Source organism: Peromyscus leucopus, chromosome 10 (genome assembly GCF_004664715.2).
Source record: "Peromyscus leucopus breed LL Stock chromosome 10, UCI_PerLeu_2.1, whole genome shotgun sequence".
Taxonomy (NCBI): domain Eukaryota; kingdom Metazoa; phylum Chordata; class Mammalia; order Rodentia; family Cricetidae; genus Peromyscus; species Peromyscus leucopus.
The window spans coordinates 36,787,499-36,807,257 of NC_051071.1; the positions used below are offsets into that span (position 1 = coordinate 36,787,499).

A 19,759-nucleotide genomic window follows, 5' to 3' on the forward strand; every position below is an offset into this window, starting at 1 on the left:
TAGATTTATGGAAATGGATTAATTTAAGCTATAAGAACAGTTAGCAAGAAGCCTGCCACAGCCATACAGTTTGTAAGCAATATAAGTCTCTGTGTTTACTTGGTTGGGTCTGAGCGGCTGTGGGACTGGTGGGTGACAAAGATTTGTCCTGACTGTGGGCAAGGCAGGAAAACTGTAGCTACAGTACAGCCCAGAGTTTCTGATGAGCTAGAAACTTCTAGATGATTCTGCAAGAAGAAGGAGTAGAGGAAGAGCAATAGAAAAATGGGAGTAAAACTTTCAATCTGCCTGGCAGGATAGAGACTGCAGGGACTTCGAAAGCCACACCAAATCCTAACCATAGCCACACATTGGAAAGCATGGGGACAGGCAGTCATTGTGTTATATGGCAGCAGCTACATGCCTTCTAAACACTGGATAGATGATGCACTCCCCTTGTTCTCTTCCCACAGACATCTGTCTGACCCCTTGGCAAGTCTTGTTTCAGATAGTTGCACAGCTTTTAACTGAAAGAATACAAGCAATTGCTGAGTCGCCATGCTACAGACCTGCCCATCCTCCACCAGGGCTTTTGCTTCTGGGTCCTGGGTCCACTCTTTCCTCAGATCTATAGTGCCTTGTCACATTCTCAGACCATGCTTGCTATAGCAGCTGCCTGACCTCTGTCTTGCTTTGAGTTTTTTCTGTAGGCAGCACTACCCAAAGAAAGTGACAGTCTAGTTTAAATCTAGTAATTGAGTATAAAACTTGCTAGAACATAAAGACCCATGGCAGACACAGTAGAGTAATAAACACTTTATTTTGCTTTTATTTTCCCTTTTGAGATACAAAATGTGCACATTGAGTTTACACAAACACGCGATGGCAGATTTCAGTGTACATGTACTGTACTACTCTTAATTCCTACACTGGTGATGGCAGGGCAGCTTTCAACATCCTATCTCTACACCAGAATAGATACCTGATTTATTGTTGCAGACAGTCGCAAATTTTCTCCTCCTGTATCCTCTTGGTACTTGTGATATTTCTACCCAAGGGAAGATGTGTGTATCTATAGTACTGCTGTGGCAACTCTACAGTTTTGGCTTAAGATCACGGAAATGAATTTGAATCCTTTAAGTTCTATGATGAGCTAAATCATAATGCAATTCAGATGAACTGTTTAATGTTTGTAATCATCTTCTATACAGTCTTATGTGTAATTTCCAATATGATAGAATCACTGGTGTTTTCAAAGAATATTTTGCTTGATATTCATTCTTGGTGGCTTTGGGGCAGTCAAGGATTCTCTATCCCTGAATGGCTTATAATAAATATGCTATGAGAACATTGGGGAGTTTGTGGGTGGCTAGAATTGCCCTTTACTGCTGTTAGGGTTACTTGCTAATAAGCATCACTAGGTGTTGGAGGACAGACATCCGGACCCTTTGCAAGTCTGTAAACATCCTTGGTTTGTATGACACTTTGAATTTCTATTTCATGACACAATACAAAACAGTCTACATGTAAGATCGAACAGGTCCAAAGGTACGTGGATTATGTAGAGCCTTGGCTTTAATATGGAAAATTAACAAATACTAAAATAATTTTCTTAGGTATATGCTAACATCTGATAATAAACTAATTTTTTAGATGCTCTTTAAAAAATGCCAAATACATTAATGACTTTAACAGCAGGTGGAGAAGCCATAAAAATTGGGACTGTGTTTTTGGTCTTTTTTAAATTTCAATAATTATTCATTTTTCAGTGGCAGGTGATTCTAATTAAATGAAAGTTCGTTGACTTTCTAGAAGTAATTGCAGATGTAAATATTTTAGAAAATCATTTAAAATCCAGGACTGAACATATACAAATGAGTAGGAAGACCTACTTGTGTTTTAAAATCACTGAACTGTGAAAGCCTCAGTAATATGTGGCTAAGGATCAAAACTACTCCAGATTCTGTGCCTTTTGAAAATTCTCAGAGTATGAAACGAGTGAACACATTTCATGACCCCAGTGATGTTATGGAGAAGATGCAGACTTGGAACTGGAAAACTTAAATCTTTTTAGGAGGGGTTGTTTTATATTAAATCAAAGCTGTTTGCATAATATGCCTCAGTGTAAAGCTGAGCAATCTATGCTAGAAGTGGTGGCTCCAACTTGTAAGTGTGTAGAGAGGTTCACATTCCCTCTTCAGTGAGGATGCGCTGACATGTTAGATCACATTCTCAAAGAGCTGCATGGAGCGCATTATGTTTTCATCCTGTAAGGGAGAAACAGAAGGAGTTTATCTGCTGTGTTTATAATGGAAAGTACTGCTGTACCCCCTAAGTATGGCCTTTGCCCTTCCTGTGCTGCTCTGTGTGGGCCAATGCGTCTGTTCTCCATTCTATACAGATAAACACAAGGTTCCATTTTATGCTTTCTTGAGTATGCCTTTTGATATTGCTGTGGATATCACTCTGTATAAATAAACACTGATTGGCCAGTAGCCAGACAGGAAGTATAGGCAGGACTAACAGGAGAATTGAGGAAACAGGAAAAGAAGGGAGAGACTGTGTAGAGCCGCCACCAGGACAAGGAAGATGTAAGGTACCAATAAGCCATGACCCATGTGACAAAGTATAGATTAATAGAAATGGGCTGAATATAAGAGTAAGAGCTAGACAATAATAGGCCTGAGCTAATGGCCAAACAGTTTAAATAAGGTAAGAGTCTGTGTTTATTTTAAAAGTGGGCTCTCGGACCGGTAGGGTTGGCGGGAACAGGAGAAAAAACTCTCAAGCTACAAATGGTGCCCAATGTGTTGGCAAGAGTTTCCACCTAAAACCTGAGTAAAAAAGATACTAAAATGGAGCAAAAAACAGTTCCTAGTTGTCACTTTCAAGTTAGCGGCAGCCTGCATGTTTGACCTACTCTCTACTATGGTGGGTTCCTGGCATGTGTGTGTTCGACCTGCCTTATGGCAGGAATGAGGCCTCTGCAAGTGGCACATTAAGCTGTGTGGTGGATTTAGCCTTTGCTAGTACAAAACAAAAAGAGGTTTCTGGGCTACACACTGCTTTGATAAAAGCATAGACCCACTATTTCTGAGAGTTGATGGCTCCCAGAGCTGGGCTAAGTGGGCTAAGGGACTGCTGGGGATTGGCAGGACCCAAAGAGGAAACTCCAGCTACAAGATGTTTCATTTAGGTCTTGGTACTAGACCAGGGTATCTCTCAAATGATGTCAGAATCAAAACAGTGAATGAGATGGCTAATGGTGGTTGTTAACTGCACATGGGATCTACTAAAACAAGCTGCTGGGCAGTCCTGGGATAGATTTTCTGGATCAAATTACTTGAAGCAGGAAGAATCACTTTAAATGCGGGTGGCATAAGGACATGGAAGTAGAAAACTTGGCTTTTGTCTGCTTGCTTTTACTCCTGCCTAGTTGATCTATCCCATTGTTATAGTATTTCTTTGCTAATATTAGAATCAACTTCTTCAAAATTTCCACATAGACTGAAGGTCAGCAGCTCCCCGGTAGTCTTTTGTGCTCCAGAGCCAGATTGAGACTGTGTAGACATGCAGCCAGTAGACCGAAGAGCTACAGATTCTCAGGCTCTCCATTGTGAGACAAATTCATAAACTACTGAAATTGCATTCTGTAAGCCAATCTAGTAACCCCCTTTCTCTCCATATATATAAAATATCCATTGTATCAGTTTTCTTCCTTTAGAGAACCCCAGTGGTGAGCTTCAAGATATTATCCAAGCGGAACAGATGGGAACTTTGGCATTTTAGGTAGATTGTAAGCCAAAGCACAGAAAGTCTACAAATATCCATGTTCTAGGACAGAGAATAATCAATATGCTTACAGCCATTTTGCCTCTTTAGCTGTCAGTGAGTGCTAAATCAGTATGGCCTGTGGGAGTCTTTAAAACTGAATCCATTCTGAATGCCAGAGAAATGACTGGTTAGGAAAAACCATTGTACAGTGGCTGGGTTCGGCTTAGCCTGTTCCTTAGAAATGAGCTACAATGACAGACTGGGCTGTTGAAGGGCACATCTGCACTGCTGTTGAACACTGCCAGTGAGCAATGTGGATTGGGGGTGAGTCACAGCTGGAGCACTGGTGATGCCAGTCCCCCAACTGAGTTATGTCACCACTAAGTGGGTTGATATCACCACTTTAAATCTTCCAGAGATGTTGACTTCGAAAGTTGAGTTGAGAAGCAAGTGGGCATCAGGAAAGTTGAAATTGAACCATTAAAAGAGGAGAAACCCCCAGCAAACATGTGTCCGTGTTTATTTATAATTATAGCTCTACTGGTGCATGGAGTTGAATCACTCAAGGTGAGCTAAGTCTAGATTTCCAGGCAACATGTAACTACTAGAATTCTCCTAAGAATTTTTCTCTCTTATTTCTAAGTGGGGACAATTATTGGGTTCAGCCAAAATGCTACTTTTTGTCTTTGTATATTAAATCAATGATACTTTGCCAAGGACCTGATTTCAGTCCCTGAAACTCACAATGAGAAAAGAAAGAACCAACTCTTTTTTTTTGTTTTGTTTTTTTTTGTTTTTTTTTTTTTTTTTTTTTTTTTTGAGTTTTTCGAGACAGGGTTTCTCTGCGTAGCTTTGCGTCTTTTCCTGGAACTCACTTGGTAGCCCAGGCTGGCCTCGAACTCACAGAGATCCGCCTGGCTCTGCCTCCCAAGTGCTGGGATTAAAGGCGTGCGCCACCACCGCCCGGCCTTGTTTTGTTTTTTTAAGACAAGGTTTCTCTGTGTAGCTTTGTGCCTTTCCTGGAACTCACTCTGTATTTCAGGCTGGCCTCCAACTCACAGAGATCTGCCTGCCTCTACCTCTTGAGTGCTGGGATTAAAGGCATGAGTCACCACCGTCCAGCAAAGAACCAACTCTTGCAAGTTGTCTCTAACCCCCAAATGTGTGCCATGGCATGTTCCTTCCTCACAACATACATACACAGACAAATTTTAAATTAACTGAACTGGCTTGCCCCAGAGATCAGACCGGTGAATACCCTAACTGTCATCACAAAACTTTTCTCCAATGACTGATGGAGGCAGATACAGAGATCCACAGCCAATCACTAGACAGAGCTCCAGGTGTCCAGTCAAAGAGAGAGGAGAGGGATTCTATGAGCAAGTGCATCAGAATCATGATGGGGAAACATGCAGGGGTGAACAAACCAAACTAGTGGCAACTCATGAAAGTTGGATCAATGGCTGTGGCGCCAAATGGGACTAGACTAGGCCCTCTGCATGGCGAGACAGTTATGTAGCTTGATCTGCTTGGGAGGTGCCCTGGCTATCAGAATCCATCTCTGGTGCATGATGAGTGGGCTTTGTGGAGCCTACTACCTAGATGAGACACCTTATGCAGCCTTGAGGCAGGGGGAAGTGCTTGGACTTGCCTCTACTGAATGTTCCTCCACATGGGAGGCCTTGCCTTCTTGTGGGAGGGAGTGGGGGATGGGTTGTGAGGGAAGACTGGCAGGGACAGGAGGAGAGAAGAGGGGGATCTTTGATTGGTGTGTAAAATGAATGAAAAATTTTTCTTAATAAAAAAAAAAGACCAATACAAACTTCCATAGTTTGGGGCACTAGATTTCTAATTCTATGATGACACAATAAATAAACATAGCATTTTAAATGAACTATTTCTTGGAAAAAGTAAAGTTTCGTTTTCTTCATTATGTATATATGTGTATATATCTGCATGTGGGTATGTGAACACAAGCATGTAGGTGTCTGCAGAGTCCAGAGGAGGGTGTCATATTTCATGGAGCTATGAGATTTCCTGATTTGGGAGCTGGGAACAGACTTCAAGTACTCTAAGAGGAGCAGCAAGTACTTTTAACCACCGAGCCACCTCTCCAGCTTCAGAAACAGTAATTAAAACCTATGTTTTTGATTTTGCTTTTTGTTTATTGTTTTTCTAGACAGGGTTTCTCTATGTAGTCTTGGCTGTGCTTGAACTCATGCTGTAGACCAGGCTGGCCTTGAACTCTTAGAGATCTTCCAGCTCTGCCTCCTGAGTGCTGGGATTAAATAAGTGCACCGCCACCACTACCCACCCAGCATCTATGTTTTTATTTATCAGTAATGAGTAATCTCTGAAGGTTCCTACAAACAAAGGGAGTGCACATGTAATTTTTGCCTCAGGATAGGCATGCTATCACATTGGATGTGCAAATCTGCTTGTTTTCAGGTGAGAAGTTTGTCTCCTTATCATGCTTGGCTTATGCACTGGATTTCTATTTTGCTCAGTTCATATTGGCTGTGCTCACTGTAGCTGATGTTAACAAAAGGGATAGTTTTTTTCCTTACTTACTTTTTGGCAACTTTCAATGAACTCATCTATGGTAACAACACCATCCTTATTTTTGTCCATTTTCTGTTGAGAATAAAAAGAACAAAGCATTATATTGGATTGCCTTTTGATCGCCTCCCCATACCCAATAGGTTGAAACAGATAAGAATGTAGCACATTATATGTTCTGTGGGACAATTCCATGCTAGGAGGAACTAGTGACATTATACAATGGTGGGGCCAAATCATCCTAGGTTGTATCCTTTTCCATATAATCTGAAGCATGAGTCACTTAAACTGTTTTCTAAATATGACAGGATTCCTACAGTTGATGGAAATGTGGAGTCTTGGTTTTTTCATCTATAAAATGGGAGAGTAGTATCAAGAATTTGTTACTATTAACAGGAACTGCATGACAACACTTATGAAATAAGAGAATAGCTTATTCAGGATACAGTGACTCTTATGGAATGGCAAATGTCTTTAATAATAAATTCAAAAGCCCAAATTATGAAATTAAGATAGTATGTGTCCTATTGTTCTGTCCCTATAATTAAACATTCTCCTTGCCACTTTTTCCCATCAAGGTGCTTTGCAAGTATCAATAAATCTATTCATAACTGACATCCTTCCCTCCCTCCCTCCTTCCCTCACTCTCTCCCTCCCTTCCTCCCTCCCATCTTTCATTCCCACCTGGAAAAATGTCTCCACATGCTGTCGGGGAGCATCTTCCTTGAGGACAGGATATGTGCATTTCCCCATCATGTCATATATTGCTTTCATTATGTCCAGCATTTCCTGAAATGGAAAGGCATTCATGTGAGGCTGCACACCAAGTGTGTCGAAGCCCATCTAAGATGCATTAGGAGACTCTGTTCACAGTGGTCCATTTGCTTGTTTGTTTCTTAAGTTCTCTATGAGGTGCCTTTTGGTTTGTCAGAAGTAAACAAACAGCCCCAAAAGCAGTAGAATCCAAAGGTAGCAATCAACTGAGATTTCAGTTTTGAAATGAAGTAGATTTCCCACTTGATTGGGAAAGGAATAGTCTGATTTAATGCTTTAATTCTCAAAACATGTATAGACTTTGCTTTACTGAACTAGTACACTTTTATTGATTTCTACTTATTAGAAATATTTTACATTTAGAACTAAAACTATTAATTACAACGAATTAGTAAAAGTTCTCAGAGTTTTTTTTTTTTTTTAAAAATCACTTTTTCTTATTTAGGCTTTAACTGAAGAAGTCACACAAGAATATGAATTCAAATACTTTGACTAGGAAGCACCTTAACATTTCCTTAGCTTTTAAAGTAAAAACTATTTTTTGCCATGTCATTTTAATTTTATAAAAGGAAAAATAATATCTAATTACTTAAATATTCACATTTACTATTTGACATAAAACCCATCCTAGATTAAGCAGAGGATACAGTTCTATTTGTATTTACTTTTGAGAGTATGGATTACATGATAAAGCAGTTTGTAAAAATGAGTGAAACTTTAAAAGATGTTTCTAACATAGGTAAGTATATGACATAAGTAAGATGTAGGCAGAATTGATGAGCTGTATTAAACACAAAAAGGGATAGAACATTAGCACTGTATTCAGTTCTCAGTATTGATGAAAACAAAAAAAAAATAGTTCATATGGGAAGTACTAAGATTATTAATGCTCTCTAGGTTCCTTAGTGATCTTGAGGTACCTAGGCAATGAATATACCAAATGCTATACCAATATACAAGAAGTGCATCTATTCATGAAGGCTTAAATTTAGCACTCCTTGATGACACCTAACCTAACACCATGTATCCTCAGCCCAAGAGACAACCAATGATTAATAAAGCAGTGGTGTCCTGGCACACTGGCACACAAGAGTGGTGTCCTATGGCACACACAGATCTGTGTATCTCATAAGGCATGTTCATGTCACTGGTCCTGAGTACTTTTTCTCAAATTGGACCATTTGTTCAAAGCTTCACTCTGGGGAAGATATTAATGCAGAAAGAAACACAGGCCTTAAGACCATGAACTATGCCCAGGTGTCAGGGACAAGGATAGAATCTCTAGTTAGTGGAAAAATACAGACCCCCATAAGACAGGGAACTAGATCATCTTATAGTCAGGTTGCCTAGCAACAGGACATTGAGTCAGAGCCCTTGACCCTTTCACCCTGTAAACATCCTATACAAACATCCTGTTAGCTTACCCCACCCTGTGCAGATAACAGCTTCTTGCTCCTCCCACCCTGCAGGAACTATATAAACCCTCCTGGAGAAAAATAAATTTGCACCTTGATCAGAATCTTGACTTGGTGTATTTCCTTTGTTTCTCCTGTCCCTACATTCTGTCCTTAGGGTGGTCGAGTACCCATTGAAGTCCTGCAGGCCGGGGCACCCAGGCTTACAGCAGAATGCTCTTTCAGTCTTATTGGAATCCTACACTAAGGGTGACTATCTTCCCTCATCCCTTATCTCTTGCCTTCTCTCCTGCTGTTTTAAGTCAATAAACCAGCATTTTAATTTGTGAATGTCTTTTATTGTTAGCTTACCTCCATTGTTTTTGTTGAGCCTACCATTGTCCTGATCCACCCCTAACAAAGAGAAATACCTGGCAGCCATTGGGTGCTATAGCTTTGGTGGCTGTTGACTTTTTGGGAAACTTGCCCCTCATTCTATTGTCCCCCTGACATGAGAAGGCCTCTGTCATTCCTGAGGATCCCCACTTTCCCCATATTATCAACAGGAAGAAGGGGATATAATAATATGTTTCATGTTTTCTTTGGAGATTTACTACAAATGTGCCCTTTCTGTTGCATTTCTTTTTATTAGAATGTAGCCCATTTCTACCAACATCACATGAAATATTTTTGATTTCCTAAAACGTGGTTTTTGAAGTAATCATTGAAATTGTTTAATATTTAGAAGTTAATCAAAACTGTCTGGGAGGATAACCAAATCAGTGTGCCATGTCTTACTTCTTTAGTGATGTAGCCATCTTTGTTTATGTCATACAAATTGAATGCCCAGTTGAGTTTTTCTTGTACTGTCCCTCGAAGCAAAATGGAGAGACCTTTGATGAAATCCTAAAAAGCAATAAAAATAGAAGTTAGAATTTGATAAAATTCCCTCTTAATTGATGGTAGCAAAATTAACAACCCTCTGGATTTTGAACATGTTTCCAAAATTACTGATGTGTTTTTAGTCTTCAGTACCTCAGGGCTCTTGGTAAGTATGGACTATGCCCTATTCTTCATCTAATTAGAAACTGAGTTAAATTAACCATGATACTAGAAATTGTACCTTTATGCATGAGTACCTAGATAGCAGAGTATGCATGTGTGTGCGTGCACACACATACACACACACACACAATTTTTAAGAGAAAAATTAATATCCATGAGTAAGAAATGCAGGTTATCCATAAGAAGCAGATAATCTGTGCTCTTTAAGTAGAAGTTGAGCTATAATTGGCATGTGGGCAATTGTAGAAAAAACTGGTGCCACAGTGCCTGGATGCAAACTAGCATCCCATAACTCTAATTTCATATCTATAAAAATGAGGACAATATATCCCTCACAAAGATTTTATGATGATTGAAAGAGTTAAGATACCTTTACTAGTCCCCGGAGAGGGCACTGGACATGAAACTGTACTCTGTGGAACTCTTAGGTAATATTTCAATGGATTTGACCACGGTGGAAGGGAACCAGGTTAACCAGAGAAAATTCACATGTATTTGTTTTTATGTAAAGTAATATCAGTATTACAATGTGATAAACTCAAGAGTGATAATCTCTTTATAGAAATGAAAAAATGAGGGAAATCTAAAAGCTGCCCTTTGGGTGAACTTGAATTCCCTCTCCTTTTCTGCATTCCATCATTTTATTGCTGTTTTCCTGTCCCAGTTTTTATATAGTGTTTTTCTTTCTTTGGTGGTGCCTTTGGGGCAGTTGGCATACATATAGTTCACAAATTAAAATTTATGTAAGATGTCTGGTGGAAAGTGCCCCCATTCCCAAACTGAAATTAGCTATTTCTATTCCAACAAATTTTTGTCATTATGCATGATATATTTATTTATTTGCACTCCCCTTTTCTTTATATAAATGAGAGCTTAGTACACTGTTCTGCACTGAATTTTCCCTCAGTTTATCCAAAATGAAATACAGAAAGAGAGCTCTTTAACAAAATGAGGACTCTTGTTCCTTGCCTTCTTAGTAAAAGGGATATTCCATTTGGCTTTGTTTCTATTTAGTTGTCCAGGCAGCAATAGAGGAGTCCAAGACCATCCCTGGCTCTAGTGATGGGACATGGCCTGTCACCTCCGGCCAAGAGCATCAGATTTGTGGCTGAAAGATCACTGAACCTAGTCCAGGTCTAAGAGTGATTCTGAGGTTCTTGGACTCTTGTAGGGAATGCTAACAAAGTTAGAAGTGTTCTTTCCTGCATGACAGGAACAGTCAATCGCCAAGTCCAAGGGCTGCCGATAGCATCTTGCTAACAAACTGGGCCAGCCTTAGTGTGCAGTCAGAGTCATTCCTGGGAGCCAATAAAGATCACACTGTTGTCACCAGTTATTCGATGATTTCTAATGCTATTAGGGAAAGTACTCCTTTCATGCATACCTTCCTCTTAAAGTTCTAAGCATCTTGAACAGACGTACACTAAACAGTGGCTATGGTCCAAGGTCCTTTTGCTGGAGATAGATTCCTGCCCCAACTCTGTGACAGAGTGGGGGAGAACAAAATAGCCCAAGAGTAAAATTATCTTTTTATTAAAAGATAGATAGCTAGAGCTAAACCACTTCCAACAGGATTACTGCTCTTTATCCTGTGTTATAAAAATGCCTGTGGGGGAAAGAATAGAAACTACTGCTGATGACCTCAGTTTCCCTAGTCAGTTTCTGCTGGATGTCTATATGCTCTCAATTTGATGATACTACGTTCCTGGTGTTACATGTCCTTATACTTGGACACCCTGCCCAAGGGGACACTGTTCTGCCCAGGATTCCCTATCAGGACATTCAGTTACCTGACTTAAGGAGGCTTCTGAATGATTCTAAATCAACTTCTGAATGATTCTAAATCAACTGAATGATTTCTGCTGGAGGTTTTTAGAGCCCAATTTGATTCTCTCTCCCCCTCCTCTCTCTGTATTATATTTGGCTTTTATTTTATACTTGATATACTCATTCATAACCAAAAGTATGACTATTGTAGATCCTTCTCTGGAAGACAGCAAGGTCTGACATGGTAATAACCTGGTCTTGCTCAGCAGCGAGCTTTCTTTCATCTGACAGCCCTTTACACAGTTACCCAGAGGATTAGTTATCCTTAACTTCTATCAGTCAAAGACTACCCTGGCTGAGAATGACCCATCTTGATTTGGCTGCAACCAAGTCCAGATGGGAAACATTAAATGACTCACTAAAGGCTACAAAGGTGACAGACTTGGTGCAGAAAGTCACTAATATATTTGTGTATGCTGTGACTTGTTTACCTTGCATGTTTTTATAGGAACTTTATAAAGTATTGATTTTCTCTAACATGACCTTTTAAGTAGGTCAAATTTCCACAGTACTTGTACTCTTACTTAAAATGTTTGGAAGATGAAATTTCGGGAACTATCTAAAGTTACATTTTGCTTGGGACTAAAGACACGAATATGTGTAAAATTATATCTGCATGTCTATATATTTATATACAGATATATGCATATGTTTAACAAGATTATAGTGTAGCTTTATCCTATAGAAGAGATGACTTACTTATTTTGACTGAAACATAGCAATGTCTTGTTTTTTTTCCAACATAATGTTATTTGGGAATTTCATACAATGAACCTTGATCTCACACTCACTTCCCAGTCCTTCCAGGTATACCCCCTCCTGTGTCCTTCCCCTCAAAAAAAAGGAGAAAGAAGGTCTGATATGTGTTGCCCATATACTCACTGGAGCATGGTCAAAGTCTCAGTGTCCAGCCATTAAAGAAAACTGAGTCCTTCTTCACCCATACCCCTGCCAGAAGCCATCAGCTATGAAAAGCTACACTTCAACATCCTTACCACAGTTTCTAAGAATTATCTTTGATGGCTTCCTGTCTAGGCTGTTGCTTTTTGTGGGTGGGAGATAGGAGTATAAGTTGTCACAGAAGCTTATATCTCTCTTTCTTGCCTAGAAGATGCCACCCACAAGCTGAGGAGAATGGGCAGCTAAATTCCAACAATACTAGCAATGTCCAGAATTCAAAATCCTGAATTCAAGTTTATCTGGTACATGGAATCCTTGTACTGAATGTGAGGTCGAGATGTAGGTCTTGTGTCCATCCTACTTCACAATGAGTCTGTCACATACACTAAGCCTGTAGGCCAAAGATGATGCCCCAATGTGCAGAGAAACCTTGGGTGACTGTCCAGGAAGCTGGCTGTTTATGTCATAACTCACATTTTTTTGGAAGTCACTTGTTTGCACTTCCTGTTTTCTAGGTAATATTATTTCCTCCTCAGGGCTCTGAGGGAGTTGACAATTAGACAGCTGTAGTTACAGTTTTCCTTGTTAAGAAATTCACAAAAGAAACCCACTAAGAGTGTTAAGTGTGTAATATTGAAAGACATCATAAGATAGTTTTCTGTTGGTAATACAAGATAGTGAATGAGGTACATTTTGGACTCACTAAAGTAGGATAGATAATGGAATATTTTCTCTGAATTTGTCAAATGCAAATGGACTAGACATTGTTGATGTATTTATTGCCTGTATATATTGTGTGTAGTTATTTACGTATTATATATAGTTTTGTTATTTTAGTTATAACTTATTTTTTATTTTAGAAAAAAAAAGGAAGAATGTGGTGATATTTTATTTGTGCTCTAATAAATAAAGCTTGCCTGGAGATCAGAGGAAAAAGCCAGTCATTATAAGTAAACACGAGAGTCATGCAATGTTAGCACACTCCTTTAATCCTATCACTTGGGAGGCAGGGATCTGTCTGAATCTATGTGAGTTCAAGGCCACACTGGGAACAGAGCCAGGCATGGTGGCACACACCTTAAATTCCATGTTAACCATGGAGGTGTAGAGGTCTGTACAGACAGTTGGGAAGTGACAGAGCTGGGCAGGAAGAGGAAGTCATGTAGCTGGATAGAGAGAGCAAATCAGATGGCAAAACAGCAAGGCATATAGGTGTGGGTAGACAGGAAATATCTTGTTTTTGGAAGCTGCGGAGATGGTGAGGTAAGGTTGGCTGTGGCTATTCCTATTCCTCTGATCTCTCTCAGGCTTTAACCCCAATTTCTGGCTCTGAATTTTTTATTTAATAAGACCATTTAGAATTTGTCTACACTTTCTTTAACTGTGAATCTCCAGTCATCAATACTACTGCAAATGTAGCTTCCTTGCCCTTTATGGTCAGTAGGAGCATGGATCATAGACTTCAACATGGTTTCTGGCCACAGCACAGATCATGCACATCCACATAGCCTCCAGTGTCAGCATGTACCACAGACCTCAGAATGCTGTCTGGTGGTGGTACAAACCACAGACATCAACATGGCCCTCTGCCACAGCACAGACCATAGCTATCATCATGGTCCTCAGTGGTAGCATATGCTATAGACATCAACATGGCCTCTGGGGGCATGGGCCACTGACACTAATATGGTTCCCAGCTGCAGTTCAGCCCATTGCCTCTGGCAATAGCATAAACCATGGACATTCACTTTGCCTTTGGTGGCAACACAGATGACGGATATCAATGTTGGCTTCTTCAGGAACACAGACCATAGACCATGGACCTTAACATGGTCTCTGGTGGCAATTCAGAGCATGGATATCAATACAACCTTCAGCTGCTGCATGGACCACAGATACAGTCATGGCCCTGGATGGCAGCACAGATCATGGACATTCACCTGGCCTTTGGTGGTATTACTGGCCACCAACATCAACACCAAACCCAACATAGCCTCAATGGCAGCATGGACCATGAACATCAACATGGCCCCCAGTAGCAGCAAGGGCCCATCATAGACCTTGGCAGCAGCACACACCACAGATATTAACATGACCAGGCAGCAATATGGGTCACACCCCTGCACCTCCACAACAATGGCCAGGCACATCAACACAACCTCCAACTACCATAGGACCACTGATCCCATCATGACATTCTGCAGCAACCTGGACCATGAACACTAACATTTCCTCCTGGGGTAGCACAGATTAAGGGCATCCCCCTGGCGTCTGTGGAAGCACGGATCTCCAACATTGACATGGCCTCCAGACCATGGTACATTGGTGGATGTACCTCCACATGGATGGACATCCACGTGAACCTCAGAATTTAACATGGCCTGTGGCAGCAGCATGGACCAAGGAGGTCTTTTGAAGAGGTCCAATCCGGAAAATGAACCATTCTTCATCTTGGATGTCATGTCATTGCTCAGAGCCAGGGTGTTCATGCTGCTGGGCAGCGTGTTAATGAGCTGCATGTGTACAAGCTCCAGGCTGCTGCACACCACTCCTCCAAACCCACCATTGACCTTGTCTTTCTCTCACTCCTGTCGCTGCCAGCTCTAGTTCCATGTCTCTCCACAGAGCAAGCACTGTGGAAGGCCAGCTAGGAGGCCAGCGCCCATGTTTTCCCCCAGGGTACTCTTGAGGAGTGAGGGATAATGGATTCAGATAGAAGGATAGAGGGGAGAGAAACAGATAGAAACACAGGATAGCCCCGGGAAGACCTGAATCCTTAGCCACCAGTCCCTCATGTCTCTTCTAAGGGCTATTTATAGGAATGCCAAGGGGTGGAGCAAAAGACCTCCCCCATCTCAGCCAAGTGCAGACCCTTTCCAATCACCTGGTAACTACACATGTGGTCAAGAAATCATCTTAATGCAGCCCTGCTGGGTGAAGCAAGCTCAGATCTCACCAGGAAACCTTTGTGGGCCTCCACAATGTACCACTCTGTTCTTCCATCTTTTCCACCTCTCCATTACATATTCTTTTGATGAAATGACACTGGAAACTGCATTGTGTTGTACAGTATATTGTTGCCCAAATAGGTTTACATGAAAATATTCATTGCAAGCAGTCATTGGTCTGGTTCAATGAAGCACTGTAAATACTGGACCATCACTGAGATTCATCACGGCTATCCTGCTGGTGTCCAGATTCAGAGTGATCTTGCAGCTAGGCAGGGCATCAGGGGGCAGGTTATGTGAGAGCTCCAGGCTGCCACACATCGTGGACTTTGTGCTTGTGGCCTCCAGGCAGCACCACTACCCATGCCCTCAGTCTCCCAGCAGTGCAAGCAGGGTGGGCTACAGTGCTGGGGGTGGCCCTATACGGTAATGATATCTGGTTCTGCTGGACCAGCTCCTTCACACAACTTGATGATGGAGTTGATGTTGGATTGGACCTACTCAGAGTGCTGGGTCTGAGACTGGATGGCAGCATAGCTGGCCTTGCTGCTTAGGTCTTCCAGGAGGTATCTGCCTGTGTGGACCTTCCAGGTGGAGTAGTATCTTTTTAAAAGAATTAGTGCCTTGGAACGTGATTATAGCTACAATAAATTAAATTAGAAGTTCTTTGATTTAACCTTGCTGGTGACCTTTAAGGATATGATAAATGTTAAACAGTATTCATAAATGTGTACAATAAATACAATAAGAAATATAATACATAATGATATAAAAACTGTACTGGAAAATACTCTAAGCACACATAAGTCTAACATCTACTAATACTAAATATTTCCACTCTATATTTTCTCACATATATGTGAGCATATATTTATAATAAAAGCCATAATATTATCTTAAATACATTATAGATATTGTATATATTTTTACCATATGCACATGTTAAATATGATCTATAAAATGGTGCACAATATCTCATTGTTGCATTTAAATATTTACTAACCACATCACATATTATTTGGTATGTTTAATTTATTACAAGTATTTTGCCACATCACTAAAAATCCTTCATGACATCATTGAAGTAATTGTATGGTTGACTCAGAAAAAAATGTATCATATTTACCAAAAAGGAGTAATTTTCTGTTTTGATATAATAATGTAGTGACATGCCTTCTGAATGTTTGGAATCACAGTAAGAATCACATTTTAAACAGATTTTTAAAAAGATTTCTTTTTTGTTCTATGATATGGTGTTTTGTAGCATGTATGTCTGGGCAACACTTGCATTCACTGGCCTTTGGAGGCCAGAAGTGGGAATTGGATCCCCTGGAACTGGAGTTACAGACAGTTGTGAGCTTCCATATGGGTGTTGAGAACTGAATCCCTGGTCCTCTGGAAGAGCAACCAGTGTTCTTAACTGCTGAGTCATCGCTCCTGCCCCCAAGAATCATGTTTCAAATAGCAATCCACCACCACACAGAGAGATACAAGCACACATTAATGGAAATGTAATTTTATACAACCATGGACCAGAACTTAAAGGTATTGTGATGATATTCTCCTTCCATTTTCCCTTCACCATTTTTCTAACATGTTATGGTCACTGAACTCTAATTTCAGTACCTCCATGGCTTCAATTTGAAGTTTGCACATTGCACAGTGACATGGATATAAAAACAACTCCTCTCAGAACTTCCTATTGTTGAATATGTAAATTAATTAAAATGTTTCCTTTTTAGAAATGATTCTGCAGCAAACGTTTTTCTCTCTTTCTCATAGTTCTGTCTTATTTTCATAAGAAAGAGGAACTGGTGGGTAAGGGGCCCTAAGACACAGAAATTAAGTGTAATAATGACTAGAGATTGTTAATGTGAGGGCTGTCTGGGTCAGCAGCTCTCTGTGTTGGATAATACCAGCTGCTCATGTTGCCTGAGGAATGCATACTGTCCTGTTGTATTTACTTTATGGATGGGTGCTCAGGGATGTGACAGAATCAGAATCACAGCACAGAGCTTGAAACAACAGTGTTGGAAGCTGAACCAGACATCTGATTCAAATTCCAGGCTTCCCTTTTTGCTTGGACTGAAGCCGAGGCCTCTGGTCATGTAGATTATCAAGCTACAAACATGTGCTTCACAATCGTTGCTGGCTCTGTAGGAGAAAATTGTGGGGTGATGTGAAGGAGAGGCTCCATTCCACTTTAGTTTCTTGCAAGTGACATTACAGAACATTTAGAGGTGTCAGGAATTCATAGTTTTGTTTATTTGTTTGTTTGTTCTTGTTTTTTAAGACAGGGTTTCTCTGTGTAGCTCTGACTGGCTTGAAACTCACTTTGTAGAGCAATCTGGCCTCAAATTCACAGAGATCCTCCTGCTTCTGCCTCCCAAGTACTAAGATTAAAGGCATGCACTACCATAGACTGGCAGGAATTCATAATTCTTTACATGAATTAATGAATGAATAAATTAGAAAATGGACTTCTAAAAAGTCAGCAGACTCAGTTTGTGTATATGTGTCCTGATATAAAAGCTATTGGAAGACAGGAAAAGCTAAAAGGGGCTCTCAAATAATAGTTCTATGTCCAGTCACAATCTCAGGCTGAGAGCCACACATACTGATTTCAAATCATGGAGACTGAACAGATTATAACCATAACCCTTGACCTTACTAGAACTGAAAATTTTTTGTGTGACATAATTTTTTATACTCATTAGACACACATTTTAGTCTCAATAGCTTGAAATGGAGGTACGTCAAAGGGACAACAGAACCAAGCAAAACATTTCACTTGACTACAATAGAACAGAGTGAGCACCATTTAAGTAGGGTCACAGCAGCTTTTAATGCAAGATATAAAATAAATACCCGTGCGCCCATAGTGATACAAGTAAGTGTTGCATTTATTGATTACTTCCTGGAGCCAGAAGGACAGATTGTCCACGCAGACTTCCAAATGACAAAGTTACCTCCTGTGCTGCCCTTACATGTGCTTGATGCACAAATCACTTCTTTCTAAAGAGCATTATTTTGCAAATGGGGAGACACTCTACTAGGAAATTTGACAAATGCCATTTCAGGCAGTCAGACAAGGTCAGCATCAACAGTCATAAATCATTTTGACAGTCTGAACTCATTCTATGTGATAAAATATCCCTCTTCTGCTGTGCTCTTCAGTTCCCAAACCAATAACCCCAGTTTAATCATGAGCGAACCATCATACAAATCTGAACTGAAGGACGTTCTACCAAATACCTGAGCAATACTTCCTCAAAACTGTCAAGCTGGTTACAAACAAGGCAAGCCTATGAAACTACCAGTGTTAACAAGAGTCTAATGCAACAACATGCTGTCTAAATGAAATGTGGGCAGGGCTAAACGAAATGCCATCTTAAATGAGGTACTGGGTCAGAAAAACGACATCCAGTAAAGCCCGAAGAAATCTGAATATAGCATGGAATTTAGTTAATACTAATATGCCCATATGAATTCATGAACTGGAGCAAGCATACTGGATTAAACTATGATACAACAGAGGAAACTGCATGTCACATGGGATTTCTGTGCTATCTGCATTCTTATGTAAGTGCAAAACAGCTAATATTAAACAGTTATTATAGAAGGAATTAAAAAAAAGAGATTAGTCACCAGTCCATGGGAACAGTTATAGATGGTCATTGTATGTATATTTCTCTTGTCCTGTTATGCTCTTTTGTTTCCAAAATTTCATTGACTATGAAGGCCTTTGCCGTCAGGAAGTCACAGGACATGCACTTGGAGGTGACGGGAAATGGAGGGAGAGCATCCGGGCCAGGAGGTGTTGGACCTCTGATGTTAGTAAAGGAGGAAGTTGAAGTTATGGGATGACAGGAGAAGCTGAACTACATGAAGCAGGACCCCAGTCCTGGAGAATCCACAGAATGTTTGCACGGGGCCCAGGTGAGGAAGCCTCACACTGAAAAGAGGTGGGAGTCTACAGAGTTTAGTCACAAGCTTGGGGGGCACAACTTACACCATGGCAAGCAATTTTTCCTATTTTGTTCACTGCTGCCTCTAGCATGCCGAAGGGTGTTTGGCACATAGTGTGCTTGAGGGGTATTTGTAAAACGAATGAATGAAGCTAACCAATATCTAGGGATGCCTTTGGTGAGAGCAGAGGCCCCTGGAATGATTAGAAAGCAACAATAATTCTGTACCAAGAAGAAATTGTGTGTGTGTGTGTGTGTGTGTGTGTGTGTGAATGAAACAGAAAGATTAATACATTTGATAAAAATGGAATTCTATAGCAATAAAAAACATTGCCTAAAATAACTCCCTCCTGACATTTCAAAGAAAATAGCTATGCCATTTAGCAAAATGGCACATCTAGAAAGTTTTTCCATAAACTTAACTGATATTTGTATGAAAATATTTTTTGTCAACACTGTGAATAACAGAGCTATTAGTTTGGGGCAATGCCTCGACTGCCTACCTCCAGGGGGTGCCGATCATATCATTTTCCATGGGAATTGAGTTGTCTACAAATAGCATTTCCTTTCA

The 19,759-nt window shown here is 40.4% G+C and overlaps 1 protein-coding gene across 5 annotated transcripts in view; it reads right to left on the reverse strand.

Moving 5' to 3' along the window:
- Positions 1–780: 780 nt before the first annotated feature.
- Positions 781–19,759, reverse strand: part of Kcnip4 (potassium voltage-gated channel interacting protein 4) — a 1,082,012-nt gene continuing 1,063,033 nt past the window's right edge. For all 5 annotated transcript variants that reach the window (XM_028865923.2, XM_028865927.2, XM_028865926.2 and 2 more), the window contains 4 exons: positions 9,279–9,386; positions 6,997–7,101; positions 6,325–6,387; positions 781–2,246 (listed from right to left, as the gene is read on the reverse strand). In XM_028865923.2, the coding sequence (XP_028721756.1) occupies positions 2,199–2,246; positions 6,325–6,387; positions 6,997–7,101; positions 9,279–9,386 (324 nt within the window). In that variant the 3' untranslated portion in view covers positions 781–2,198. The remainder of the gene's footprint in view (positions 2,247–6,324; positions 6,388–6,996; positions 7,102–9,278; positions 9,387–19,759) is intronic.